This window comes from Paramormyrops kingsleyae, chromosome 12 (genome assembly GCF_048594095.1).
Source record: "Paramormyrops kingsleyae isolate MSU_618 chromosome 12, PKINGS_0.4, whole genome shotgun sequence".
Taxonomy (NCBI): Eukaryota; Metazoa; Chordata; class Actinopteri; order Osteoglossiformes; family Mormyridae; genus Paramormyrops; species Paramormyrops kingsleyae.
Genome location: NC_132808.1, coordinates 31,569,402 through 31,597,382, shown reverse-complemented (window position 1 = coordinate 31,597,382; position 27,981 = coordinate 31,569,402). Strand labels below are relative to the sequence as shown.

Here is a 27,981-nt window from a genome sequence, read left to right as displayed (position 1 = left end):
TTCATTCCACTTGTGGAGAGACGTGCGAGTAGGAGCCTGGGATCATAACACGGCTGTACATGGCAGCTTACAGCCTCCATGAACTTCAACCAGCTCTGGTTTCAATGGGGCCCAGTTTCAACGACCGGACTTGCTAAGTAAGAGGATTTGGCCTAAAAATAGCTCTCCATACTCAACACACTCCACACATTCTAGCAAAGGAAGAAAAAAAGCACCACAGCATTCAGGCATTTGAGAAAAAGATCTTTATTTTTTATAAAAAACAGTATTGCCAGTTACATATTTTAATGAAAAAAACCTGCAACTTTAAGAGCAAAGGCAAAAAGATAAAGGTTTCAATATGATTTAACTTACATTAGCATCGCAAGAATGAAACGCAGGATGAAAATTAAAAACAAACATGATTTGTCTTTTGCCAGTTTTGTCTAAAAAGAATAAGCTGGAAAATGTTCAGAATCAACAGATTGCATAAGCTCTTAAACCAAATCCCCAGACCAACAGCCCCCAAAATCAACAGTATCAAAATGCTTAAATGAAATTTAAAAAAAAAAACAAAAAACATATATACTTAAATGTGCATTTTACTCAAATTAGATCCAAAAATCGGGTCTCCGCAAATCATTGATTTGGGGGCGGGGGGAAAAAAGTCCCCTCAAATTTCAAAGCACATTTCAAAGCAACAAATCAAGGGTCAGTTGCCTCAATCCCATTCCTCTCTACCCAAAATGTAGTGGGATTATGACTAGTCTTCCAAAAGCCCCCAATCTCACATTAGTAACTGATACATAGGCAATTCCACAGTTTTGCCGTCAGCATTTGTGCAGTACTGCTTAGTAGCAAGTATATTCTGTAGTGTAAATCCTACAAGTATAGCACGTTCTGACCTTTGTGCAGCATTTATATGCTTTAGTGTTAAATTCACCCTTGCAAGTTACTTGACCTTTTGCACAGCTGTACAATATTCCTTTTTAATGCTATAATCTTTACGTGTTCATTTCTAAGCATGTAGACAAAGACAAGAGCCTTTGCTTGTGCACACAGGTGCAAGGACCAGGATCATTATAGTGGCTATAATCGTACGGAGCTTGACACATACAAATAAATTAATTCGGGGATTGGGGAGGAGGGGGTTAATAAAAAGGTCCAAAAGTTCAAAGATCCTCCCAAGAAGGTACAACAGCAAAAGTTGGAAATACGTTTACACAAAACTGGTCCATTTTAAAACGACATTCCTGCACTGCCCTCCCTGACCTCCGACACTTCAGGATTCTTAAAGATGTACTGCCTGTTCCCTAACACAAGACCTCGGACACATCAGCACCAGCAGCAGGGGCTTGAACTCATTCTACATCACAAAGAGCGCAGTGGAAACCAACCAGTAACCAAAAGTCACTGCTATTCTCCCTATAGCTCCCTATATCCTCAGTGCCTTTTATAATCAGTGACCCCTGTTAAAACAATGTAACAAAGCCAGAAGAGATTACATTAACTGTATACAAATACATATTTTTAACCTATGGGAAGGGGGGAATGTACATTAAACCCAACACTTACCAAACCATACTTCTGCTAGTAATTTAGGTCAGCTAGCTAAGACTAACTCAATTACAAAAGTTGATTTTTTTTTTTTAAAACAATGAAATCCACCTGAAGATATTAAGTATTTGATGGGGAAGCATTTACGGAAAGAATTTTAAAAAATGCCACTTTCTGTTTTTTTTTTTTTTTAATTATTTAATAAACTCAAGATGTGTTGTTTCTATGGCAGCCAGTCTGACACAGGAGGAAGCAGACTTGAAGGTTTGGCAGAGGTATGGATGACTAACCTGTACATCGACATCCGCATGGCGGAGGCGCAAGAGATGGAAGACCTATTCTTGAACACAAAAAAAATAATTCACTTTCAAATACGTCTGAAAATCGATTGTAATTCAGGCTAGGTGGAGTAATCATGCAATTAAGAACAAAACAGTGGTATTACATATCCACTGAGTATCATTAGCAATAACAAACAGTGATTGTCAGAAGGTAACTGCTTTCATGGCATCGTAGGCATTGCCATTATATGTCTGATCACCACAGCTGTGGGCCAGATTCCTGCCGCTCTCTTTGGACAGACAATAAACCCCCATCCTCTTTCCCACCCAAAAATCACCTCATTCTTATTTATGGAGGGGGGGGGGAAAGAAAAAAAAAAAAAAAAAAAAAAAACCAGAAAGGGCATTTCTTTGAGACGAACAAGAATCCTCATGCCGGGGCAAATGAGTTGGTTCTCAGCAACAAGCAAGAATTTCTAACCCCTAAAGGCTGAAGGAGAAAACTGAAGAGGAAAAAGTAGTTTTGGGAAAGCTGGTTTTTAGGTCATAATGAGAAACTGGAATGCGAGTACAGGGGAAATCACATGACGCATCAGGGTTCAACTCCTTAAGACATCCCTAGCATTCGGTATTCATCTTGGGGGGGTTGTGGCCAGACAGACACTGCAGCTGAGACCTACCTAGCTGACACTCTGCTAAGCAGGAGTGCTACTAGGGCAGTGACGAGCAACTGAGGCAGCCTGCGGTTCCTGGCTGCGCCCAAGGTGAGAAGAATAAAAGCAAAGGATGTTATGTGTGGGTGGGCAGGGAAGGGGGTCCACCGGTTGTCCTTTCGGGTGTCGATTCTTGCTCAGCAACAGTGGGAGGGAACAGGCCGCTCTCCCCGAGCGATGCAGACAATCAGTTTTTCTGCAGCAAAAAGGAGCATTTGCTTAGCATCACGCCAGGTTAACACAAGAAAAGACGCACACTTATACAGCGACTCACAAGTGCTTCAACGGGACCCACTGGTTAAATTACGACAAGGGGTTAGGGCTGTTTTAAATGCACCGGCTGGACATGACCGTAAACCACTGAACGGACGAGACTAGTTTAGCACATTTAGAGACAGACGGCAAAGACCCACGCCCACAGGAACATACACGCGCGGCTCATGCACACAACAGCGAATGAGACCTTTCGATGGACATACCATGCTGTGACATGCACTGGGTAAGAGGGAAGGGGTTATGGCTAACCGTCGTATGAGTCGACCAGAGGCAACGAGGCCTTTCTGTCCCCATACCTCCCTCCCTGAGAGAGAAACAAGAAAACAGAAGTGTGGGAAGGGACAGGTGGGAGGCAGAGGGGTGTGGTCAAGAGGAAGAGCATCAGTAAGAGAAACGGTGATTGGTTAATTGTTAGTTCAGCAAGTCTACTGCGGACTTTCATTAGCAGGTTAGGAGGTAGCAATTAGAGTCCGTCTGAGCCCAGACTCAAACTTGAGAAGAGTGGCTGGCTGACTGGGTGAAGACCGCAGACAACCGGATGTGGGTGGTCAGTTTGTGTGGAGAGCAGAGTTAGCAGGGGCAGGTTCCACCCACAGAGCTGGCTGGGCTCCCACTGCGCGTCACCGCGAGAGTGAGGCTTACCGGTATGCCGTCCCTGTCCGCCATGTCGAGAGAGTTGTCCAGGGTGTGCCGCCTCTCCCTCTGATCCAGTGTGGAATATGCATCTGCGGGGAGGCGCGGTTAGCGGAAGCAGGAACAGCGTAAGGAGACACGCAGGACGAGACTGCGCTCCCCCGGGCAGGAGCACAGGAGGACGGGAGCTCACCTGGTCCCATGTCATTCAGAGGAATCATGTCTCTGTCCTTCTTTTCTCCGCCTTTAAAATGCAGACACAAAAAACCCAAACGCTTTACTCAAAGGCACCTGGACAGAGAAACGTGTTTCTGACGGAGGGAACGGCTGAAGGATGTGACAAATCACATTCCTGTGGGCACCGTGGCCTCCATCCCTGGGGAACCACGGGGCCGTTGGGCTTCACGCTGCACCCCTGAAGCCCAGAGTTTACACAGCATTGGAGCCAGACCCTGAACGAGAGAGAGTCCACCCAGCAAACCATGACTGACTCATGACCCCTAGAGGTCAAAAGCGAGGAGCTCACCTCTATCGATCAGGGGAGTCGTGCTGTCCTCATAGCCCCCGTTGCTGCGGTTGCTGGTGGCGGGGAGGTTGGCGTTCACCATGAAGTCAGTCTTCTTCCAGCCGTCCTTCTCCAGCGTGCGGCGCAGCTCTTTATGCCCCCAGACGATCTGGAGCACCTGCCCAGCTCCACGCACCTCCCTCTCTGATCGGTTACTGCACCAGAAACAACATAGGGTCACACCCCTGATCCATTTCGGCAAAGCATATCGCCCAGACGTCCGCTCGAGACTTGCACCCTGCCTAGGATTTCTTTTTAAAGTGGGGTAGGCATAAGAGGGGCCATAATTTACACAGTGGGGGCCAACCTTTCACAATTAGCCAATGATACGTTTTGAATCAGTGACTGACAGGGGACACTGCGAAGGCCAATGAGCTTTCAGCTGAGGCCTGCGCCCCTGTTCCCCTGCCCATTCCACATTAGCAGACTAGCGATGCCCCGCCACCCCCCTCACCCGTCCTTGTTGATGAGCACGAGGCGCTCGATGCCCTGTGAGGCGCGCAGAGTCTTAGCCGCATCCACACTGGAGCCCAGCACCTCTGCCATCGTGCTCAACACCGACACCACAGTCTCCTCCGACAGCGCACGTGCCGGCTGCTGCTGGCCCCCGCCTGGGAGGTTGGCCACCAGGTGGGGCACGGCGTGCTTCCCTGGGGGGGGAGAGACATCAGGGATTAGGCTGCGGTCTTCTTGCAGTTTTCATGCTTCTAACGGTCATCACAGTTTCAACACGTTTTGATTTTCATTTTTTTTTCTTCATTTGAAATCAGTTAGGTTTTCCAGTGGGGTTTATTAGTTTTTATTTTATAAGATAAGATATAAAAAAACTCAATGGAAATATATTTTAGTAGTAATATTTCTAGGAACAGACCAACACACATTGTGAGGCAGATCTTTACAGAGACATGAATACACAATGCTCCTTATACCCCAACGTCCCCAAAGTGGACAAAACATGTTCCAGATGTTATCAATGGTAAACACCAGCAAATCATTGCATTAGAAAAACGTTTTAAAAACTTAACGAAAAGAATTATACAGTAGTCTCAGAAGCAATAGTCAGAGTTTTCATTTAGTTGTAGTTTTTCCCATCTCTTATTTCAGGTTTCGTTAATGATAATCCTGAAATGAACAAAACTCCGTCATCTCTTTCGGTAATTTCACTTTCTTTCGAACACGTGCCTGTTTCAGAGCCATATCATTCTCGGAGTGTTTACAGAGAACGGGCAAAAGAATGAAATACAATCAATCAGTCTTAACACAGTCACAACTTGCTTTCATAACGTTATTTTTTTACTGAGTGTAAATACCGGCAGTGATATAGGGAGGTTACAGCAGTGAGACTAAGGCGTGGATGAGGTACAGAACATGGTCCCTGTAAACATCGGGGCCTCGCCCTGCCTCGAGAAAATTGGAACGGCTAGAGAAACAGGTGACACGTTTGCGTCCAAGATGATGTCAGCCTAGGGCCCCCAGGTAAGTTCATGCAGCCCTGGTTCGACCTGCCCCAAAGTTTGACTAACGTGGTTATGTATTGCTCTTTAATTAACGTAGGAAAAGCGACAGGCAAACACCAGCTCACCCAGGAGGTCCCTGTTCCTGCCGTCGATGGCGAGGTTCCTCAAAGCTCCGGACATGGCCCTCACCACACGGTCGTTCCCATGCGCCAGCAGCTCTGCCATCATGGGCAGGCCCTTCTCCTGGCGCACCATGGCCCGCACATACCTCCCGTACTGCAGAGGGCGATAGAGAGCCTTAGTAACCATATAGCCATCGGACCTAATATCATGGCAACAGAAGTAGTGCGATACATGAAAGGGGGCACTACAGGAAATCGGGTCTTTTTGTATTTAGGTGCACACCCAGGGGCGTCTCTGTCCTGGATGAGAATGTGAGCTGCACACTGCACACTACACCCGTGAGAGTAGGGGGAGGGGGACTCACAGTCCACCGGCCAGCGCAAAGGTTCTGAATGGCCCCCGCGGCCGCTTCCAGCACAGATGGGTTCTTGCTCTCCTTCAACAGGGATGTATAAATCCGTACCACCTCTGGCTGGAACAGCAGCTCGTAGCCTGTGGACAGGTTTGGGGGGGGGGGGGGGGGGGGACACGTGATAAGATGTCAGTCAGGCTATCAGCTAAACAAGGAAAACGCAGACGCTGAGAACGCGTGATAAAAGGCGTGTTCAAGCTGTCACTTCCTTCCACAGCGCTTCCGATTAAAAGTGTCACCAACAGGAAACAGAGTCCCCCCCCCCCCCCCCCCCCGGTCTGCGATGCCCCCAAAGAGGATGGGAAGTGGACCGGAAGCGGGGGGGGAGTTGCTCCTTCGTTTCACAGCCCTGCCTGCCAAGGGCCATTTTAGCCATGCAGAGTCGCACATCGGCAGATGCACACGTGACTCATCTCGCTAGAAGAGTCACCTTTGCGGCAGAACTCTTGAGGACTACCGGCCGGCTCGCGGATGCGCAGGCGGGACGGCACGGTTACCTTTGGCTGGAGTGCTTCTCTTTGGAATGTCAATTAAGTCCGCAGCAGCGTCATCTGTATCTTTCTTTCCTGGTTCGAAACACAAAATGGTGGGGAGACCGTGACCAGGAGAACACAACCTACTAAGAAACAGCATTGGAAGTAGGCTATTCAAGATTCAAGAGGTTTATTCGTCACGTACAGAAAAAGGCTACAATTGTCTCTCTCTTGACCTGTACTTTTCCAGAGTTTCATTCCCCCCCCCCCCATCTGGCTTTCAATAAAACTACCCACAGAAGCATGTCTAGAGAAGGCCTCATTCCCAATGAGAGTTTTATCAGCAGGAATTGCATTTTCAGTGGCGTCAGATTGGATAACTGCTATCAAACAGGACTTCCGCTGCCGTTAAAGCCTTTTACAGAATGTTAGTCGGGCCTCAATTGCTTCACTGGTCAGTGTTAATTAAGCCTGCAGGAGCAGCAGCCACAGAACGGGTTAAGGAGAAGCATCTTACCTTTGGAAAACCACTCATCTATTCAGAGGGAAGAGGAGGGGTGGGGGGGGGTGGGGAGAGGAGGCGCGGCATTTGAGGGAAAGGTGGGGTGGGAAGAGAAACAATGGCAGCGTGAGAAACAGTGACAGCGTCCCGCCCACCAAAAAGCAAACACCCGACAAAGGTGAAAGCTGACAAACACCCCCAGAAAGGCAGCAGTGACACGGACCCAGAGGGGGGGGGGGGGGTTCGGGGGGAGCAGACGATGCTGGACAGCCATCACCGCACACATTCCAGGACATCCTTATCTGTACATCAGCTCATGCCTATATGTGCTCTTAAAAACCGACAATTATACTGCACCGGTAACTTCAGTCGGTATCAGTTCATACTTTCTTCATAATTGAACAGATGATCAGAATGTCAAATCGACACAGAGGGCCTTTCTTCCGTGTGCATTTGAACGCTGCCTCTCTAGCAAGGAGGAGCCACACTGACCTTTGCCCTTGCGTGATCCAAAACAGCTGGCCTTGTGTGCAGAGCCGGGGGCGTTGGCCTGGTTCTGGGGTGTGGAATCCAGGTAGCGCTCGCACCCAGGCACCTCTCGGTGGACCTGATAGGAGAGGTTCCTCAGCAGACAGACGCTGTTCTCTATAAGCTGCAGAGACAGATGCACCGGAGGTGGCCGTCAGGGAGCGCGTTAGCTTAGCCACGAGCACGACGGTCCGGTTCAGACAGATGGAGCGAACGCTGGATCCAAACAAAGCCAGGAGCGACAGCTGGACTCGGTGGCCACGGTCGGCTCCATTTACCTTGTTGTCGACGTCTTTGCGGTCGATCTGCGATTGGACGATATACATGATGGAGTCGACCAATCCGCTGCATTCCCGGAGCTTTCGCCGCGCCTCACTGCGCTCCGAGCTCACGTTTCTGGGGATGATGAAGCAGGTCGTCACGGAGAGTGTTGCCATTATAGCATTAATGGGATAATTAATGGGACCACTAAAGGCCCTGGTAAAGTCACTTTCTCAAATCACATTTTTATACAAACTGCTTACTTTTAACATCAAAGGCTAACAGATCTCAGCCGCCTAGCGCTGTATCGGCACACAGCCTCTGGCCTCTTGCAGGCCGCACCCTCGTACCTGAGGCAGCCCGCTGTGTTGGTCAGAGCCGTCTCCCACTCCAGGTGCCGGGGCTTACAGCTGTCGTCGACCGTCTTCCCCCCCATGCCACTCTCCCAGCCGGAGTGGGGCACCATCACCTCGTCCGACAGGGCGTGCAGAGCGTGATCGACAATCTCCATCTTGACACAGTCATGAGATGACAGATTCCACAGGGTCCCTGCAGAAACCAAGTGCAAATGGCACATTGGAGATTCACGCTGCAATAGTACCAGTGATGGCCTCCAACATCCTGATCCAACACAGCGTCAGATGGTACCAGTGATAGTGTCTGTGAGGTCCTGGTCCCTGGTCTTCCTCAGCAGCCTGACTAGGGCCGGGACACCGTCGCAGTTTTTGATGGCGATCTTGTTGTCTGGGTCCCGGCCGTAGGAGATGTTCTTCAGAGCTCCGCAGGCAGCGTGGTGCACCTCCTTCTTTGGGTTGTCCAGCAGGGAGACGAGGGCAGGGATGCCCTTCAGGCGACGCACGTCCGACTTTACCTGGGGAGCGAGGCAGCGGGTTAGGTCACCTTCCAGGCAGGAGAGAACGGGGCGTGTGGGATTTGTGTGGAATAGGCACTGGCTTATTTAGCAGGCTTTTGGCGCTTCAGGAATGCGCCGTGCCCAGTTCTGAAGGCAGAGGTGTTGCCGCGGCGTGTTCATGCACACGGCATGCAGGAAGGGGAGGTGCGCGGTGAGTAAATGCGCTTTATTGCGTCATGCGCTACGGGGCAGTGCTGCGTGTGTGCGCTATTCCCCCGTGCGTGAAGGTGCGGCCCTCACTACCTTGTCATTCTTGAAGGTGAGGTGCTGCAGGAACGCGGCGGCGTTGCTCTTGACCGGGTCCAGGCGGTAGTTGAGCATGGTGATGACCTCGGGGAGCTCGGGCTGCCTCCAGGCCGTGGACACGTCGCCCTTGCGCAGGGTGCTGTCCAGAGAGGCCATGCTGCCCCTGTCCATCTGCGCCATCTGTGGGGGCCAGCAGTAGGGGTCCACCCCTGGCCCCCCCATGTCACCATCCAGGGTGCCCTCACAACTCCTGCAAAAACAAATCCGTTCATTACCGCCCTTAGAGCTTCTAGGGGCAAAAAAAAAAAACAAATTCTGATCACCCAGGACTCCCACACTCACCTGAGCCTACGACGATCCACACCACCTCCACCTGGGCCTAGCCTGGGCACGGTCCCGTAGGCGGGGTAGACGGGTGGGGGGGCCATACTGTACTCCATGTCATCGTAGCCCAGGCTCCGCTGATCGTCCTCCGGGCCATAGGGCTCCGGCATGTATCGGGGCATGGATGACAGCTCCATGGCGCTGCCTATCCTCACCTGGGGCTGCGCTCCGTAAGGGTCCATCTGCTGCCGGCTGGGCGCACGGTAGCCCGAGTCCAGGGTCCTGTACCCATCCACCGGCCTAGCAGCAGGTGCCCACCATTAGCGTGGCACAGAGACATGCATGCGCACAAGCTTCAAGCTGGTGTGGAAAACACACCAGGATGCTCACCTGTAGCGCTCGTCCAGGCGTGCCCCCCTGCTCAGACTCACGTAGCTCTCCGGGTGAGGGGCAGGCATGTAACTGTCGTAGCCCCCCGTGGGCCCATAGTGGTAATTCCTGGGGACGGTAGCGGTCGGGTAGTCCCCGCCCGGACCCTGCCTGTAGACGCGGTCCAAGGTGCCCACATAGCCGCCGGATAAAGATCCGCCTCCGTCGAGCGACATGGTGTCAGACATGGACGGGAGGACAGTGCGTGTGGTGACCGTCTTCACAACTTTCTTCATCTGACAGAATTCGGCAGGGACAGACAGAAGGGGTAGGTTAGCATAGAATGAGCAGTACGCTACATACTTAAATTTCCGCATCAGCCCTTGCATTATCCCTGTACCGTTGTCTCTGTGCGGCGGGTGGTTCCATCGTCACTGGTCTCCACTGAGACGACCGACGGGGACTGTTGTGGGTCCTCTTCCACAGTGTAAGTCTCAAGGACGTGGCCAGGGTCCAGCATCCTGTACTGAAACAGAGATCCGCAGAATGTAATTATGGAAACGGGTACATCACGAGCGTCGAAACGCACACCCAGCACCAACTGCCTTGCGCTGCAGAAAATGCTAAATTTTACTGGTCGTCCTTTTTAATATCGCAATCCGAAAACGATTCTCCACAGGTGCGTTTCAAAACTCAGGAGGGAGAATTGACCACGTGGCTTAAAAAATCTCCTCGATGAATAGCAAAGTTACCTGCGTCCCGTTTATGTATCCTTCACTCAGTTTGAGTCTGTCTATGTCCACATCACCAGCTACACGACCGTTCTGTGTGTGAGAGCGAGTGAGCGAGAGGGAGGGAGGGAAAGGAGGGAGAGAGGGAGAGAGAGGGAGAGAGAGGTCAGTTGTGAAGGCAGGGACACAGCATGTTCCCCGAAGCTAATTCCAGCTGAAACTGACATCACACTCAGCAAGTTGATTGTTCGTGAAAACGCTCGCGTCCCCTCACACAAGGGGGTGCCACAGACGTAAGAGACGTCACCGGTCTGCCAGTCCCTTTCACACGTTCATGCATTTCAGCGCCCAATAGAGTTTACCTGCAGTCTGCATTAGGACAGCGCAAATCTGGAGAAAGGGCTTTAAATGCAGTGTGATCATATAGTTTCATATATATATATATATATATGCGCGCCAGATTGTCCTATCAAAGGTGGGGCAATTTGTCATCAATTAAAATGACATACCACCAACACTGACCACTAAGGGATGTAGGGAATATTGACCAAATATTTAATAAACCATCATTCTATGATACAGCCCCCTCCTCCCATAAGTTAATGCCACTTTATTTGAGGGGAGGGTGCAGCCTAGTGGTGAACAGTATTCAGGGTCAAATTACACAGTAAAGTGCTTTACCTTGACTGACTAGCATTCAATAGATAATTATAATGCAGCGTAAAAGCATGTGCACTTTGTAATGGACCTGAATGTGTTGCTAAACCAAGAAATTTGGTTGTTAATATACATTTCAGCACCATACAGGGATTACAGCTGGCAGCTGAAAGAAAAACATTTTACCATTAGCAGATTTAACATGAAAAAGACTTGCTAGAAAAAAAGAATTTTTCAGAGTGGGGGCATGGGGGCATGGGATGGTACCTTTTAGAAATGACGGCATTATGGAGTTATGGTTGTTTTTATGTTTGATGTTTGTTTGCATGCATTCAGAACCTTACAGTTTAGAAACATGCAAAAAGGTGGGCATTATTTGACACTGTGTACGGATAGCACCCTTCAATAACTATCCACAGAACTGTCATTCAAAAAGGGAGTCGCACATGCGGGAACAAACATCATGTGACCTGTGCAAGTACAAAGAAATGGATGGGAAGCAAAAAAGAAGGTCTGAAAGACTGAGGGACCAGGAAGGTGAAAACAAGGCTTTGGCATAGAGCTATGCATTAGTGGTCCTGCATCGCGGCTCCCTGAGCCCGTATACCAGCTCTGGAAAGATCACAGTGTCAGAGGATCCACCTTAACTCATTCCAGCCTGACGCCCAAGGCAGCTGGAGGCTTCTGGCTGCATCACAACAAAGCCACAAAGGGACTGAGAAACTACAGAGTTAATCCTACACCAGGCCTCTGAAGTGTCTGGGCCAGTTAGGATGTCCAAGTGTAAAGAGCAGTGGCTTACAGGAACGGCTGAATCCAGACGACCAGCTGATGCATAGTTCAAAACCGATACAGATTTCAACCAACCCGACAGCAGTGAAAACTAAGTGCTTCAAATGGAGGGATGAGGAGGAATGCACGGAGGATGGAGTCACACGGAAAATCAAGTAAGCCACTCTGCACAATGGGGTGGATGTCATGGAATGGTTTTGGGGGGGGGGGGGGGGGGGGGGGGTTGGATGAGATCAGGGGGCCAGGACTGAGGCGATGGGATGGAAAGATGGGAATCCATGAATAAGCTGGGGGAGGGGGTTGGGGACGGACCAAAAAAGGAAGCATTACCTGCGGAGTAGGGAGGGGACGGGGGAGAGGGCTGGAGTGTCCGACTCGTCTCCTCTCCTCCTCCAGAGCCCGAGTCAGGCGCTCAAACTGTACCTCCTGCTCCCGCACTGAGGCCAGGAGGGAGGCGGCACTCTCACACTGCTCCATACACACACTGAGAGAGAGAGGGAGGCTGGATTAAACCACTACACCAGGAAGGGGGAGGGGACTGGATTAAACCACTACACCAGGAAGGGGGAGGGGATTGGATTAAACCACTATACCAGGAAGGGGGAGGGGCTGGATTAATCCACTTGAGGCTGAGGTGGCAAGAGAGAAACCATTAAACCAGTCAAGTGTAAGGGTGGGGGGGGTGTGAACAAAATGGGTTAAATTGTGACAAGATTGAAAAGGGGCTTAAAACATGCAGCTGGCCTTACAGAATAGGATTACATAAAGTAAATCTTTTTAAAAATAAAATAAAGAAAAGGTAGAAGCACAAGAAGGACCAAGTATGTAACACACTAAAAAACAGTAGCCAGTACAGGAAACATGGGAGCGAGAGAGCACATAGCAAACAGGAGCCCACCACCTCAAGCCTATTAACTGTGGAGAAAAGAGACTTGGTGAAACAAACCCGCACAGCCACCCATATGAAGCTCAGGTGTGTGAAGTGCTTTAAACCCTGATCCCGGAAGAGTCCAGGCCCTCCCACTGCCATCTCTGCAGTCCTCCAAACTCTGCCTCTCAGTGCCTTGCAGTGTGAACTGGATTAGTGTCCTTCAATCTCATCTGGTTTTACTTAATTGCACGTTCAACCAGAGAGCTCACTCTTTGGGACCAACAATACCGAAAACGCATATCTAAGGTATTCCGGTACTTTCTGCATTCTGCTCTTAAGTGGCACTAATCTTGTTGTGCAAATGTCATCATGAGCCAAATAAAGAATCTAAAAATAAGTGACCCGCAAAGGGTATGTGACAGAGGACAGACCCCCAGGTGAGGGACAAGGACCAAAGTTGAATTAGCTGCCTGAAAATACAAAAGATGCAGGAAGAGGACAATGCAGATATTTACCTTTGTTTTAACTGAAACAAGGTGTTCAGGTTTGGAAGGCAGGAGGAAGTCAAAGGTTGAGATGTAGTTGCAAAGGCTTAAGTCGATCACAGAATCATACTGGGGAAATAGAAGAGAAGGATCGACTGCAGAGAGAAGTTCAAAATATACATGTATGAACACATTTCCAAGATAAACAAGAACCCACAGCCCCCTTGGCAATAAATTGCTGGAAGAGGTCTCCTTCTCATCCCTCCCCCAGCCTTAACGGACGGCACCTTCATTCACACAGGTGACCACAGTACAGTCATGTGCAGATAGGGGCCCAGGCACATTCCTCCCAGAATAAAGCGGTTTGCTACAAGGTCCACAGCTGCCAAAGACAAAGGGAACGCATCTGGTGCTGTGAGTTATGACCTTAACCAATCTTCACATCATACAGGTTAATTTGTTAAGTGGCAGCTTCTATAAAAAGATGGATCAAAAATACCAACTGTAAGAAGAGACCAACATTGAAAGACAGGCTTGTTTGGGGTTACACCAGATTATCTCACCTGGCTGGAAATAATTAGCAGCTAAAACAGTCTTTGCTTTTCACCTACTATATGCTCATTACTCACCGGAAAAAGGAAAAAGCACAGAATAGTAAAATCCAAGGACAGCCTAAATTTTACCATACAACGAGAAAGAAGCTATTTAAACCAAAGCAAGTCTGCGCGCACATCAGCTAATTTCAATGATACGTTTTTAAACACCACACACAGAGAGAGCCGCATGCCGACAAACAACGACTTTCCTTCTTTTAAATACGCTGGAGATGAACGTCCTCCTTGTCACGGCCTCCAGCAGAGCTGTGGTACAGCTGCTCCATCTTTACTGCAGCAGCGAAGCCATGCATTTCAGATGCTAAGAATGACTGGAATGCGAACCCCTGAAGTAGGGGCGCAAACCAAATGAATGGGAAGAAATGCAGTGACCCAGTTCCAACCTCACACAACAGAAACAAATTCTTTCTATGCGTTTCAAGGGGTGGGATTCCACTACCGTTCCCATGAATTCTCATTTGCTTCCATCATTTCTCTGCCTACTGCAGTCAGAATATTAGCAGGCAGTAAAGGTAATAGGGTAAAGAAACCCCAGAGAAACACACCAATCTGGGGAAAATGCACACAAGACCCACACTGCACCCCTAGCCTGCGCACCATATTTCTGTGGATCTACGAGGGGCAGCTGTTGGCTTTGCCGCGTGCCGCTGTGCACAGGGTACCGAACTGCCATGACGCCGCTTCTATTTCAGGATCCTGAAAAATGCTTCTCTCATCAGTGCGAGAAGAACTCCACCTCCATGCAGGTGTTAATGACTAATTTCTCATCACTCCTCTCCATCTGCTCCATCCACACTTTGCATTTTTAAAGGAAATCCCACCCTCACAGAAATCCCACCCTCCACAGACACCGTACAGCAAAGAGGAAGAACGCCGCTTTTGAAAAGCCACTTAAACACCTGTTGCTCCCCCACAGACGCTCATTTCCCTCTAATCAAGATGGCGCCACACGCAGGACGGCGAGCCAGCAGCCAGTACCATTTACATCCTGCTGCTCCCTTCATATCAGTCTCCCATGACCACCATGGAGGCGAAAGGTGAAAACCGTGCCGACAGTGTGTGTGGGGGGGTGTGTACTCCTTTTGGGGGTGTACTCCTATTGGGGCACGCACATCTTTCCCACCCTGTAGAAGGCAGTGGGGGGGGGGGGGGGGGGGGGGACACGCCGAACACCTTTGGTGTCACGCTGTTCTCTCGACATGGGAAATGGAACGGCGAGCCCGATCGCGTCAGCCACCGCCTGGATCGTCTGCCAGGCTGCTGAGTCAGAGGCCCTGGGGGGGGGGGGTATGGCGGCACTGTGACGTGGCCGTTTCTGTGGCGGCCACAACAGCAGTGACGTGCCGAGCAGTTTCGTTAGGGCTACCCCCCCTCAGGCTGAACGATACCACGGCCGGTTCAGCACAGACACCACCAGACTGTCAGATTGATAAAAATGGAAGACCACAACCTGGGGAAAACTACAACATAACTTGCTTTTTTCCCCCCAACAACACTCAATCACACTGACCAAACCAGTCAAACCAGTTGGTCTTGGGAGTGGCAGAAAGAGCTGGGTGATAACATATTAAACCACTTTTACATCTAACATCCAGTATCCCAGAGTAGTAGCATTTCAAAACATAAGATGTTACATTTGTGGATCTTAAATGGTTTTACACAGATATGATCTTACTGTAGGAGTTTGTCTATGAAGGCAGGAAGACACAAATGAGTCATCATTCCAACAAAGAAACAACTTTGCAAAAGCAGATTTTTAACTATGAATATACAATAAAATAATAATAATAATAATAAATAAAAATCAAATTTACACTTCTACAACAAACAGGAAGAACCCAGCAAAATTGATGGCAGGCAGCAAATTCAGGGCAGTACAATCTTGAAGGGCAACACGGATTCAGCATCAGTCCACAGACCAGCAGCACATCAGGTTCTAATTGCCAGCATAGAATGTGAACCTCGTACAGGGACAGCCAGGGGTCAAAGAAGCAAGCAGACAGCTTTAAGTGACACAGATCAGGAAGGAAGTCAAAATGCCATGATGTCACGTGGTGGAGTGCATGGGCACGCCCAGTGCCGAGTTCCACCCCAGGAGACCTGCATGCCTTTGACCTGTGCCCAGCCAAACTGGCACAGTGTGGCAGACAGTGCCACTGCCAAGGAGAGCTGAGGTAGTGCTGCATTGCAGGGCTACCCACTGGAGCCAGCCATGGAGGACAAAGTACTGGAAGCTGAGCCCTCTGTGCCCCAGGCAGAGAGAGAGTGAGAGCGACCAGTGTGTGGGTGGGGGCGCAAGAAGAATGATTCACAGTTTCACCTGTGGACTGTGACCGACCGCCGACGATAAAGCGGCCACTGGAATGCAGTGACTTCATTCACAAAACTTTGTTCCGAAAATGGAAAGATGTCGTCTCTGTTTGCGGAGGCCTGAGCAATTCCTGAAGACAGGAAGCCAGGCAGAGGATTCCGACAGGAAACAAGGTCAAAGACATCAAGCTAATGCATTTACAACAACGCAGGACAACAACGCAGTCAGAATTTACAAAAGCTGAGCAACTCAATAGGGTGAAAAATCACTCTGAATAAGAAGTCTCTAGAGGACTGAAGACGGGTCATGAAAAGGTTGTATATGAACAGAATCGCAGGAGAAGCAGCAGTAGCACCAACATTGGGGGGGGAAATACTACTATCGAAAAACATCCAGGACTCACAGTGAAAAGTTCACACTCCACAGCCATATAGTAAAAGTTGGAAGTGACCTTTCAGTCAGATATAAACGTCATGCAGAAGCAAGCTGACAACCGGCTAAAGTAATTTAATACTGAAGTTCTGCAGGTTATGAACAAAAGTAGGATTTTACGGACGGGTGAAGTAGTTCTTGGAGTGAAAAAACAAGAACCGCAAGTGGCTAAAAACTGTAAACACAAGATTTGCAAACAATGAAAAATCGCAGCAGAATACATTTGATGAAATGAGACACTTAGCTGGAGCACATAAAGTATTGCCTGTTTATGAACTTCACACAAAGAATTAGATAATAGAGTAAGATGAGGGGATTAATAAATACTAAAAATTAAATAAATAAATAAAAACACGACGCATTTCAGAAGTTACCATGACACACTGACAGAAAGAAGCCTCTCCTAATATCAATGCATACTTTACAACACTGAATAACCTTTCAGCCATCTATACTAGGGGAAAAAACCTAAGCGTTTAAATACAGCCTATTTTGGGCAGCACGACAAACCAGAATTAACTGTGTTAAATTTAAGGTCATATAGCCATTTTGGAAAGTGAAGTGATTTCATTTCCGTGAGAAGAGAGTTCATTTTGACCTAGTATCACAGTTGCTATAAAACAAACTTCAGTTTGTGCTGCCCATTCCATGAAATCAGGACATGAAATCACCTTTCAGAAAGGTGCAGAAAAGAGGCCACAGCCGGCAAAGGGTCCTTCATGAGCCAGCGAAACGCGGTCGGGTCACCAACATTCATCAGCAAAGTCCCCAGTCAGAGTGTCTATAGGTCGGTCAGGCTCTCTTCGCATTGACTCTATAGCAAAAACAAAAACTGATTGATGGTCCTCACTAGAGTCCCAATGCTCTCATGCTTCATACCACGCCTCCCAGCACTGGGCCACAACACTCCTTACTCATATAAACACTTACAACCCAACAACTGACAGTTAACCGCCTATGTTCATACACCTACACTGACAGTGCCTTGTCTGACTACAAAGGCGCGCACACACAAAAGCTTTCCTATTGGCTCTTCTGAAAGCCTACACCCCTCCACCTGTTTACATACCTGGACACAAAGGAATCCAATAACTGCACCCTCCCATTACTCTTATAGTAAAGTGAAACTGCAGAATAAAGTGCTATATGTGTAACAGTCCAGTTAAACACCTCAGAGAGGACCTAAGACAGTCACTGTGTACTGCAGTACCCAGACTGTTCGGTGTAAACCTCTAACGGATGACCAAGTCAGTCAGGTACACCGTTCCCACTTAAATGCTGAGACATGCCAATTCTTGTACTTGTGTTTTCCCACTAAGAGGGTGAGAAAGAGGGTGGAATCTGAGGGGAAAGTAGAAGTCTGACACAGAAATGTCTCACAAGAGCAGGTCTCATGTCTGACAGAAGCATTCGTCATTGATTTGCAGATATCATACTGAGGAGGGTGACATCACCAATATACCATAGTGACAGACTAAACACTAGGGGGAGCTGCAGCATACATCACAGGTATGCACATAAACCAGTGTACTACATCAACCTTCTGATGTTTTGCCTGCATAAATGCTATCTTTATTAAGACTCCAAAAAAAAAAAAAGTTCACCTACGACAGGGTTCACCAACTTCAGTCCTGGAGGGCCAGGTCACAACACAGTTTTCAGATTGCCCTGCTCAGACACACACACTAAATCTGGTAATTAGCTGATTAAGATGTGTATGAGATGGGAAATTTGCAATCTGTGCTGGATTCCGGCACTCCAGCACTGGCATTGGAAAACCCTGTCCTCTGACAATGTAATGCAGATTATGTTAAACTGACAGGTAAATCGAAGTCACACTACCAGAATCAAAAACCTCTAACATTCTACATTTACATGCTACACTTCTGGATCGACCTCAACACCAGATACGCCTGGCTAACACGTCTCCAACAGTATCACATGTCCAACAGTATCATCAGGGCATGAACTCCTACAACTCTCCACTAAGGAAAAAATTCAACTAAATTTACTTGTGTTCCATACAATGCAGTAAACCACGACCAACCTCTAACACATACACTCATAGCGTTTTGTAGCCTGTCTAACTCTCCCATGTAAATTCCGTGTTCATTGCTGAGCAACGGTCAGTCTGACATCAGAGTGGAGTCCCATCCCTCTGCTCAAGCATGCCATTGTGTCATACACCCCAAGCCCCGCCCTCCCCTCGTTCAGCCTTCACCATAAGCCCTTATAAGGACAGGTCAAGGAATTATCTCCCCTGATAGCCAAGGGCCGGCAAAAACAGAGGAAGAGGCACAGAGACTGGGGGGTGGGGGGTGGGAGATAAAGACACTGTTTGTAGTGGTAAAGAAAGCAGATTACATTCCATTCATTGTACCCCCGAGTAGCAAAGCACATACTGCAACATTTAACACAGAATCACGCCACGGCTGTATATTAGCAGAAACACACAAAGACGCAACGACGAAGTTTGTTCCAAAAGCCACCCAGCTAACCAGTTATCCCAAATGGTGTCCCGCAGCAAACAATCCAACAGGCATCCCAGAGACTCAACAACAGCTAGCATTCAAGATGGCCCAGTACACACAGTATCTTCAAGGTGAGGGGCACTCTGCTTGTTCACCATCTGCACACTTCGTACACTCCGAGGCCCGTTCAGATACTGCCCAGCTCGGCCTTGAACGACGCCCATTACGGTACTCTCTCGTCAGTACCAGCTTCCTGATTTATGAGACCAGCGATATCCAGGCAGGCCCACACAAGGCTTCCTACCGAGTTAACAAGCACCAGCACGTTAAATTTGGAGTTCAAGTACCATAGCGCCAAAGTTCGATTCTGGTATTAATTCTCACAGTAGTACTGGATTTAGTTTGGATATTTGCATTTCTTGGAAAGCTAAGAAATATATTTTTCTTTCTGATTCTCCACCATTTATTGTCTTGAACATTCTGGATTCAACCAAATAGTTAAACAGTACTGAAGCCCATGCTGAAATAGACTTTAAAAAAAGGGCCTCTTTCTGGATTTTAAACCACAAACCAGTTCTTTAACCACTACCCCAGCAGCTGCCCCACCCCAGCAGAGGGAATGCTACTACGACAGCACTACAGTAGCAAGACGCTACACCCCATTAAGACTGAAATCCTGTCTGTGCGCCAACCACTTACGCAAAGGGGGGGGGGGGGGCAGGAATCGCAGCTGTTGGTTCAGAGGTGGGGGCAGAACAAAGATAAGTTTGTGTGAACAAGAGCAAGTATGAATGATCGAGAGAGAGAGAAGGTGTGCACGTCAATCCTTTTGGGAATGAACGCTGTTTGTGAGATTTTTAGAGCAGGAAATAGTTTCGCAACCGCAAGTAGAATTGCCTGCTGCCAGAATTAGTTAATTTTTATTTTTTTTTATTGTGCGGGATCGAAATTAGAATTCCCATCATTAACACATTCTAGGCAGAGTAACAAACTCAACTTCAGATCCCAAACCAAATCCAAAAGCATAAAAACAATATGCCACCCACCCCCCCTCATGTCCGCCAAAGCCAAAAATAGAAATAACAGTTGTAATATAAAGGATCAATGTGCAGTACCATTTGCTGCTGCGGCTGTAACTTAAGTGCATAGGTGATGTATAATTAACCAGCAGATGGTCTGAGGTGCCCATCACTTTAATCTGCCGTGCGGGTTAAGCGTCACACAGCATTCACAGCTGTATTTTTTTAAATCCATGAGACAAAAAGGGGCGCAGAGTGAAAGATGGGCCACTGCGGCAGCTGTGACACACACAAATCAAGCAAAGAATGTCCAACACTGACCTGTGCTTCTACGGACACACACGCAACCGTGGTCTAGAATTTAATGTTTATTTTAGTTTCTCAGTTATTGCTACATACTTCTGCCCATTTCAGGCATACGAGTTCGGTCATCATCGCAGGAATTTGCACCGCAGAATTGTCTTGCAAACACGTCTTGGACGTTAAACTGATACATATTCGTCATCCTTGTGATTAAAAACATACATTTTCACTAGGCGTTTGCGAGTCTATTTCTGAACAAAGATTACCAGATTTCATATCCTGTCCAATGATGCTGGAAACAAACACTGCTGATTAAGAGCAGCAGCGAGGGATTGCAGGGCCTTGTCTGTGCCTATCAGCCATATCATCTCGGGTGATTTCTGCAGGACCCCCAGCAAACACGCAGCTCCACATTAAACCAGTATGAATTTTGTCAAACAATGAACAACACTCCACCCCCCACCAACCATGACCCCCCTGCCCCCTTTTCCGAATATCGCAGCTTCCTGAGTAACAGGATGTTATGAGTCTGTGTTGGAGTTTCACAGGGACAGGGACCTCCTGCATGAATCCTCAACTCTCGACATAGGCAACAGGGACCATATCTGTCGCTCTGTTCTCATCCTGCCCATCTAATGCCACCCTCCATTTCGACTGCGTTCTACCCATGACGTCCAAAAACGACAACTTCGAGTCCAGGAAAGCACCCTGCTGTTAACCCTAGAAACAAAACCACAAGAGCCCGGTTTGTTCAGGAACTACCATGTTAATCAGGAATTCAGAAGGCTGATTATCACATCTTCACATCAGTCAGGTGTGTCCGGTCTTCCTCTTCCTTACCACCACCCACTCTTCCCCAGCCTCTTCCTCCTTTGCTCTTAGCTAATTTTCCTCTCCCACCCCTCTTCTGCTACCTCCTTGCTTCACATTCCTCACCCCCACACAGGAGGTACACCCCCCCAACGCTCAACAACTCTTACATTCCCTCAGCAGCTTTTCCATATCGTACATCGTTTCAAAAAATTTTTTTAAAATTATGTAGAGACATCCATATGGAGCAGCATTAATGTCAGTAACTGTACACTGACACTTCCTGTGAGTAACAGGCATAAGACATAGCCATACGCTGGCACTTGAGACATGTTTCTGGGATCTCGCGTACAAACACACAGACGTTTCACAGTCAGATTATCAAAAGTAATCCTGAGTGTTTTTAGCCTGGACAGCAATGCATCAGATGCCCACGTAAATTGGAATGATAGTAATTCCTGGCAGCAGGAAGCCACTCTTTGTCTTGCTGTATAACAAAGCTTTTTGTTTTCCTGGGTTTCAAGCAAATCGGCAGGTCCACGCTCTTGTTATTACAGTTCTGGAGAATGGCTGCGCACTCCACGCCCAGTTCTAAAACAATGGGGATGACATGAGCACCACCTGACTGCTGAAAATACATGGGGACCTTCCTGTTTTCAGACCCCCCCCCACACGTCTCTCATTCAACACATATGCACACACTATTGCCCCTAATTACTGTGCAAACCCCCTCCTCTCCACCTACCCAGCAATCGGCACCTTTATTAGTAGGCAAAATAAAGGAATCCTTTCTTGTGCAACGAGGGGCAATGCTGACAGCAGTCATCACACACAGCTGTATGGTTTCACTACAACCAGGGATGAGAGGTATCACTAAATAACTCCACACACTCATTAAGGTCTGGATCTATGACAGACACTCACATTACTGCCGTCTCACATAGCTGATCCATTTATTACCCTGCACAGAGGCTCTGCGGACACCTGCGATTCATTCTCTATGAACAGTTCTGTTAGTCAGAGACTTATTAAAAATCACAAGACAGCAGACAGCACTGGAAGATGGTAATACTTGCATGTCTAAAAATAAACTGATGGGGGAAAAAAAAGCAAAAAACTTGAAAAAAAGCTTGATAATCATATGAAAGTGTAAAACCAGCAATGTGACTGATGTGCAACTGCAATTTAAGATCCATTCGACATGACAAGATATCCTAAGTATCGAAGGTAATGTGAAAGACTCAGAAACCACGCCAAAAAGTGAAAGGGGTGGGGATGAGATTAGCACAGAAGCAGGGCGGTGCAGCAAGCACTGAAGAGGAAGCCTGCGAGAGGCTACTGACGAAGACTGAATGACCCTGAAACACCAGATCTCCACACAGTACTTTAAACCCACAGGAAGCACTTAGACCTACAGACTAAACCACTTTTTTCTACATAAAAAAGCATGCCAGCACAGCATTGCAGTAACCCTCTCTCCTCCATGGCCAGGGATCAAGCTGCTACAATTCCCCACAGCATTACTTTAAGTTACTGTTAAGCATTTGGCACTTTACTGTGGGGGTCACATTCTTTACCAGATTTGACCCTCCCTTGGTGTGGTGTCAATGAACCCAGCAGACCGCTTACCCAGTGTCCCCTCTTTTCAATGTATTTCAGCCCGGCGCTGTCAACACAGGGTTCATGTAGTGCAGTGGCAAGCCAGTCACATGACCGGAGCAGAGCTGACTTAACCCTCTCAGACCAGCATCTCAGCAGATCTTCCTGCATGAAAACGAGGACGTGGCTGCATTTGTCCAGCAAGTCGCCAGCATGTTAACAGAGCGTGAAATAATCAGCATACAAGCCCTATAGCAAGCAACCAGCTTCATATAGCTTTACTCTCAAAAGCTGCAAAATATGCCTCTTTGCCAAGGACAATAGGGACCCAGAGCATGGCCAAATTTTTTTTCTATTTTTTTTTTATACAGCGGCATTACCCAAATAATTGCCACTAAATACTTTACGAACAGCATCCTTGACATTCTGCTAGTGTGCCAAAGATTTTAAAGACATGACTTTCAAAGCTATTTGCACCGTGCCAGACTTCTCAAAAGAACTTCCTATGCCTACACAGCCACGTTGAAACCATGTGCAAATTAGTCATTAGGTGAAAAGCAACTGAATATCTACGGCTCTGCCAGCATGTCTGACCACTCAAACACAGCATCGCGGCCAGCTCGATCTCTAACCTCTCACGCACAACAGCAGTAGTACCAGTGATTCTGGTGAAGTTGTCTGCGTTAATCAACCAGTGATTTAAGTCCACATGTCCTAATGGGGTATGGGGTTTTACCCAGCTGATCCACTTCGAACTGTGGCACTAGACAGAGTGCACCAAATAAGCAGACTGCAGCACTGAAAAATGAGAAGTCTCAACCAGACACCTGTCCCGACACTGTGGAATTGAAACAAACATTAAGTTCACTGCACATGGCAAAATCCATTTAATAAAGTCTGACTTATTGATGGAATGGCATATGAATACCTGCACACATAAAAGCCAGCCTATGACATGGGGAAATATTCTTGCACAAAAACAAGACAAATACTATGAGACAGTGTGAACATATCAATATCAAAATATTTATATAGCACACGGAGTGTAAAATTACCCAGAATTCCAAAACAAAATCGGTCAGGTGGGAAACACCATCCTAACTCCCAACACCAACTAAGCTACTGCACTGCTAAGGCAATTTCTGGTTTGTTTACATGGGGGCAAGGTCACAACAGGCCATCTGCAAACCCAAGACAAGTACAGGCATTGTGCTTTGTAGCAGTATACGAATATGATACACTGCAATAATCAGCTTCACGACACTGCAAAGAAAACGCAGCTCGTCACGTCTCCCAAGAGAATCTGGCTGTTACACGCAGACCGTTTTAAAGCACAAACATATCTGGCATTCTTTCCGGCAAGTTGGACGAAGAACATCTACCATACACATATGCATCTTAAAACTCACAAGTGATGATTAGTGGAAGAGCTTTTATTTTGTATTAAAACGGACCGTTAAAGCCTGAATATTCGATACAAGATTAAATCCAGTAATAAAAAAACTACACATAACACTTCAGAATCGAAACACGTTTTAGACAGCAATTTCCACAGCAATAAAAATGTGTCTCGCGTTGTCACATTAATTGGCTTAACTGGAGAAGTTGACACTTCTCCTAGCGCAGGAGTATTTCACATAGATGGATTAACCACACCCAGCCCCTCCTAGACACAGTAGATCACGGACCCACCCAACAGGTTCTTAAAAAGCACCAAAGCTGAAATTTAACACACATCCTGAAGTCATCAGCCTCTCTCTCGACCTATTATACCAGTTTACCAAGATCCACCAAACGGTCAAAATTCAACACCTTTCATTCAGGACGCCTATAACTTTGGCAACAAATCTGGTTTTACAAACACCAAAGCTGCCTGACCGCGACACTTCGCCTATAGCATTTTATCCCGAGACAAATGTCCAAAGACAAAGCAAAAACAAATTTCATCCAGTCAGTTCAGCATACCCACGATTCTATTTCGGTCCAATTTCCCAAGCAAATGTCAGGAAATAAACACGCAGATGTTACGTGAAATCGCACCCAGTTCTCGTTTAAATATTACTATCGCTTTTTCGGGTACGAAATAAATGCCAAGAACAATTAAATCGGCGAGGCCATTATACAAAGACACGAATCCCTTCTCTTACCTTACCTGTTGTTGCAGCTGCCCCGTCTGCAGTATCAGGTGACAGCGTTACCTCCGATAATACCGCAAGGGTTTTAGTCAAACTAAAAAAAAAAGAAAGCAAAGTATGTTGGTATTTAAACCTTAAGAATTAGTCTTTGTGGTGTTCAAAAATACAATGTTTAAGCATTTTAAACTGCGGTGAATGTTGTGCGCGCACGAAAAAGCACAGTATTCACGATCAGAATACGATCACTACGCCTTTTACTACTAAACTATTATGTGAGTTGACTATGGGGTGTCACAGTATCACTGCCTCGAGTTATGCTCGCAACCAAAAGAAAAAACGCAGCATATGACACATTCTGAAGGATGGTGACGGGCACATAATCCAGGTAGCGAAGGAGAGATATCTGCATATAGCGAGGGATTGCGGGAATCACGCCTGGTTTAGGTGGCGACGAGCCGCATTGTCAACACCATCCACACCACCGCGGCTCTCCGAAGACCTTTAAACACGACTAAACTTAACCCTCAAAAGGCAGTCGCTCTGCTTAAAAATATAACTGCAAATACAAAGGCCATTAAAGCGCTTTTTTCCTCGGAAGTAAAAATGTTTCAGGGACGACGTCGTTTGCCAATTACCATAGGTGACAAAAATAGCTAAATCGCTGGTTACCCATTATCCGAACCGACATACGTGGCTAGTCGGCTAGCAATCCAACTTTTCCCTTTGTGTCTGCTTTTGGAATGAAATAAATAAATGGTGTCCTTACAGGGCTCGCGCCTGGCCGGAGATAGCTCGCCTTAGCCGGACGGAGGTTGTATCGCATCATGCGGGCAGCCGTCCAATCCCTTATCCGAAGGGAAAAAGTTCCCCGGGCCCGATAAAAACGCACAAAATCCGGCTCTATCCGTGTCAAACACACACACGTACTGCAGCATAACCCCAGACCAGCCGAATAAACCAGATACGAGTGCCACTGCTACTGAACAAACAAAAGAAAGAAAAACCGGAATTAAAATCCCCAGTATTGCTGTACGTATCGTTAGCTACCGCCAGCTAGAAATTAAACGTAACAAACAACAAACGGAGCCGAAGCCTACCGAGGCAGAACGGATAGCCAACTCACAGTAGCCAGGCGTCCACTGGCCGGACGCGGCGCTGCTAAGCTAAGGGCGCTAAGCTAACGAGGCTAAGCTAACGAGGCAGCGGGCAGCTGCAACAAAACACGCCGTCAGATCGCCGCAGCTACGCCTTCCTGAGGAAAGCCAGCCGTACATTGTTTAATTCAAGCATTACTCGCACCGATGCCGTTGCATAATCACCCAGCAGGCCTATTAACACGGACTCCGGGGGCAACTTCACGACAAGGACCACTGGGAAGCCCGAGCTGAGCGAGATTCGGGCGTTTTTAACCCCACTTGTCCGTTAGAGACTCATGTCTTCCCCGGTCGTCGCCAGTCCCAGCGGCCGCCTCCTGACAACCCTCGAGCTCACGCGCTTGCAACAATTAAAAGTCCCACTTTATGCATCTTCGATTCCTTTATCCCATCTCCTTTAACCCACCTTTCCCCCTTTTCCCTCGTTGGGTCTCCGCTTGGTTCCTTTCTTCCTGGCTCCCTTTCTTCCCTTTCTTTTCTTTCCTCCTCCCTTTCGTGCTCTGTATACCCTCCGCTAAGTTTGGAGTAGGGAAGCACGCGCAGGACAGGCGGGGCTAATGGGAGGAAACCAGGAATGCACCGTTTACCGTAATTACACAGTTTTATTTCAATTCTCCGAAACGCACTTCGCTGTCATTGCACTGACTGCAATGCATAGGTTGGTATTAGTAATGACGAAATTGAACTGGTTAATTGTTGTTGCCTTACAACAATAAAAAATTTAAACATGTTATTGTTCGTAAACGTTGCAATTACTAGTAATAGCAACTGAATTAACAATAACAACGAATATCCCTACATTATTTCTGGAGTCTAGATTCTTTAATAAAAGTCATTCCATATTCATTTACAACTAACTTATTATACAACAATACCTGGGTTCGTAGACAAAATTATTCAATGTGCTAAGGTTTTACGGTACGTTATTATCGAGAGTATATCTTTTTGCTTAATTTCGACGAGAAAGAGGAGATGGAAATACATAGACTGTAGTATTAGGAATTACGTGTGACGTATGAGATCACATGTTAGCAACAATTGCCCAACGGGAATTATATTACCTGTGATAATAAAATTCTCGCCGGAAATACAAAATGAGTAAAATTAGGCCATGGGTTAGCATTGGTCCTGACGTTTATAGTATGTGGAGTTTGATGTAAAACTGCGTCTTTACAAAAGCGTGATACTACACATATTCGTTCAGTTCTGGGATTTGTATAGAATGAATGACTTTTGTTTCATATGGATTGTTAACCTCTGGTTAAATACATAAATGTGGCTTATCAGGTATTGCTCACTATGGAATTTAAAATATAGCCGACGCACTTCATATTCGGCTACATCAAGACTCATAAAGATATATTTTATAAATGGTTTAGACAAATTACAAGACGACTGACTCAATAGTACAGCATCGCTCTGATTAGTAATAACCAAAAATCTGCTGCATTGCGTGTGGTTGCTATTGATTTGCTACTGATTGCATTTCAGAGGCTTGTCATACCATTCAGATTATACAGAAAGTTCATATTAACTCATATTAATATTTACCCGTATATGTATGAAAGTTGTAGGGGCCCTTTGGGGAAGTGAGCCTGCATCCCATCCGTTCAACAATGTAATTGTCGTCACGATGAGGAAAATGGTGAAATATGGTCTGAAAACCTTCATTTATCGCTTACCACTGTAAAAGAAAAAAATAAGCTGTTCTGTATGACACCTTAAGTTTGTCTTTCGAAAATTAACCTTTTTCTGAAAGAATACCCGACGTGAGGTGAATATTCTGTCGATATATTTGAAATTTGTCTTTGGCTAAATTTATTAATTAGATATAATACAATTATTTTTAGTGTTTATATAGTTCCGGAGGAAAATGATGTGTAAAAACCTGGAAGATGATCGGGAATCATGCCGATGGACACAACTAGCAGAAAGATTAGTTTTCCATCTAGCGGTAAAAATAAAAATAGCAAGTAGCCTATATT

At 47.1% G+C, this 27,981-nt stretch overlaps 1 protein-coding gene across 15 annotated transcripts; it reads right to left on the bottom strand.

Annotated features, from left to right (window-relative positions):
• Positions 1–230: 230 nt before the first annotated feature.
• ctnnd1 (catenin (cadherin-associated protein), delta 1) lies at positions 231–27,617 on the bottom strand. 15 transcript variants are annotated; one of them, XM_023793189.2, is made up of 23 exons: positions 27,548–27,617; positions 26,403–26,550; positions 24,855–24,936; positions 22,738–22,872; positions 10,365–10,436; positions 10,013–10,138; positions 9,634–9,908; positions 9,262–9,543; positions 8,917–9,169; positions 8,409–8,631; positions 8,111–8,309; positions 7,778–7,895; positions 7,464–7,623; positions 6,987–7,004; positions 6,494–6,562; positions 5,949–6,076; positions 5,587–5,737; positions 4,459–4,654; positions 3,966–4,159; positions 3,633–3,683; positions 3,449–3,531; positions 3,056–3,110; positions 231–2,726 (listed from the first exon to the last, which is right to left on the bottom strand). In XM_023793189.2, the coding sequence occupies exons 1-23, from the start codon at positions 27,600–27,602 to the stop codon at positions 2,668–2,670; spliced, it is 3,132 nt and encodes a 1,043-aa protein (XP_023648957.2). In that variant the 5' UTR covers positions 27,603–27,617; the 3' UTR covers positions 231–2,667. The 15 variants fall into 15 exon arrangements, with proteins under 15 accessions (XP_023648957.2, XP_072554064.1, XP_023648940.1 ...); XM_072697963.1 differs by lacking the exons at positions 22,738–22,872; positions 27,548–27,617 and adding exons at positions 12,123–12,276; positions 13,179–13,277 and having other exon boundaries at positions 3,010–3,110; positions 24,860–24,936; positions 26,403–26,484; XM_023793172.2 differs by lacking the exons at positions 22,738–22,872; positions 27,548–27,617 and adding exons at positions 12,123–12,276; positions 13,179–13,277 and having other exon boundaries at positions 24,860–24,936; positions 26,403–26,484.
• Positions 27,618–27,981: the final 364 nt, after the last annotated feature.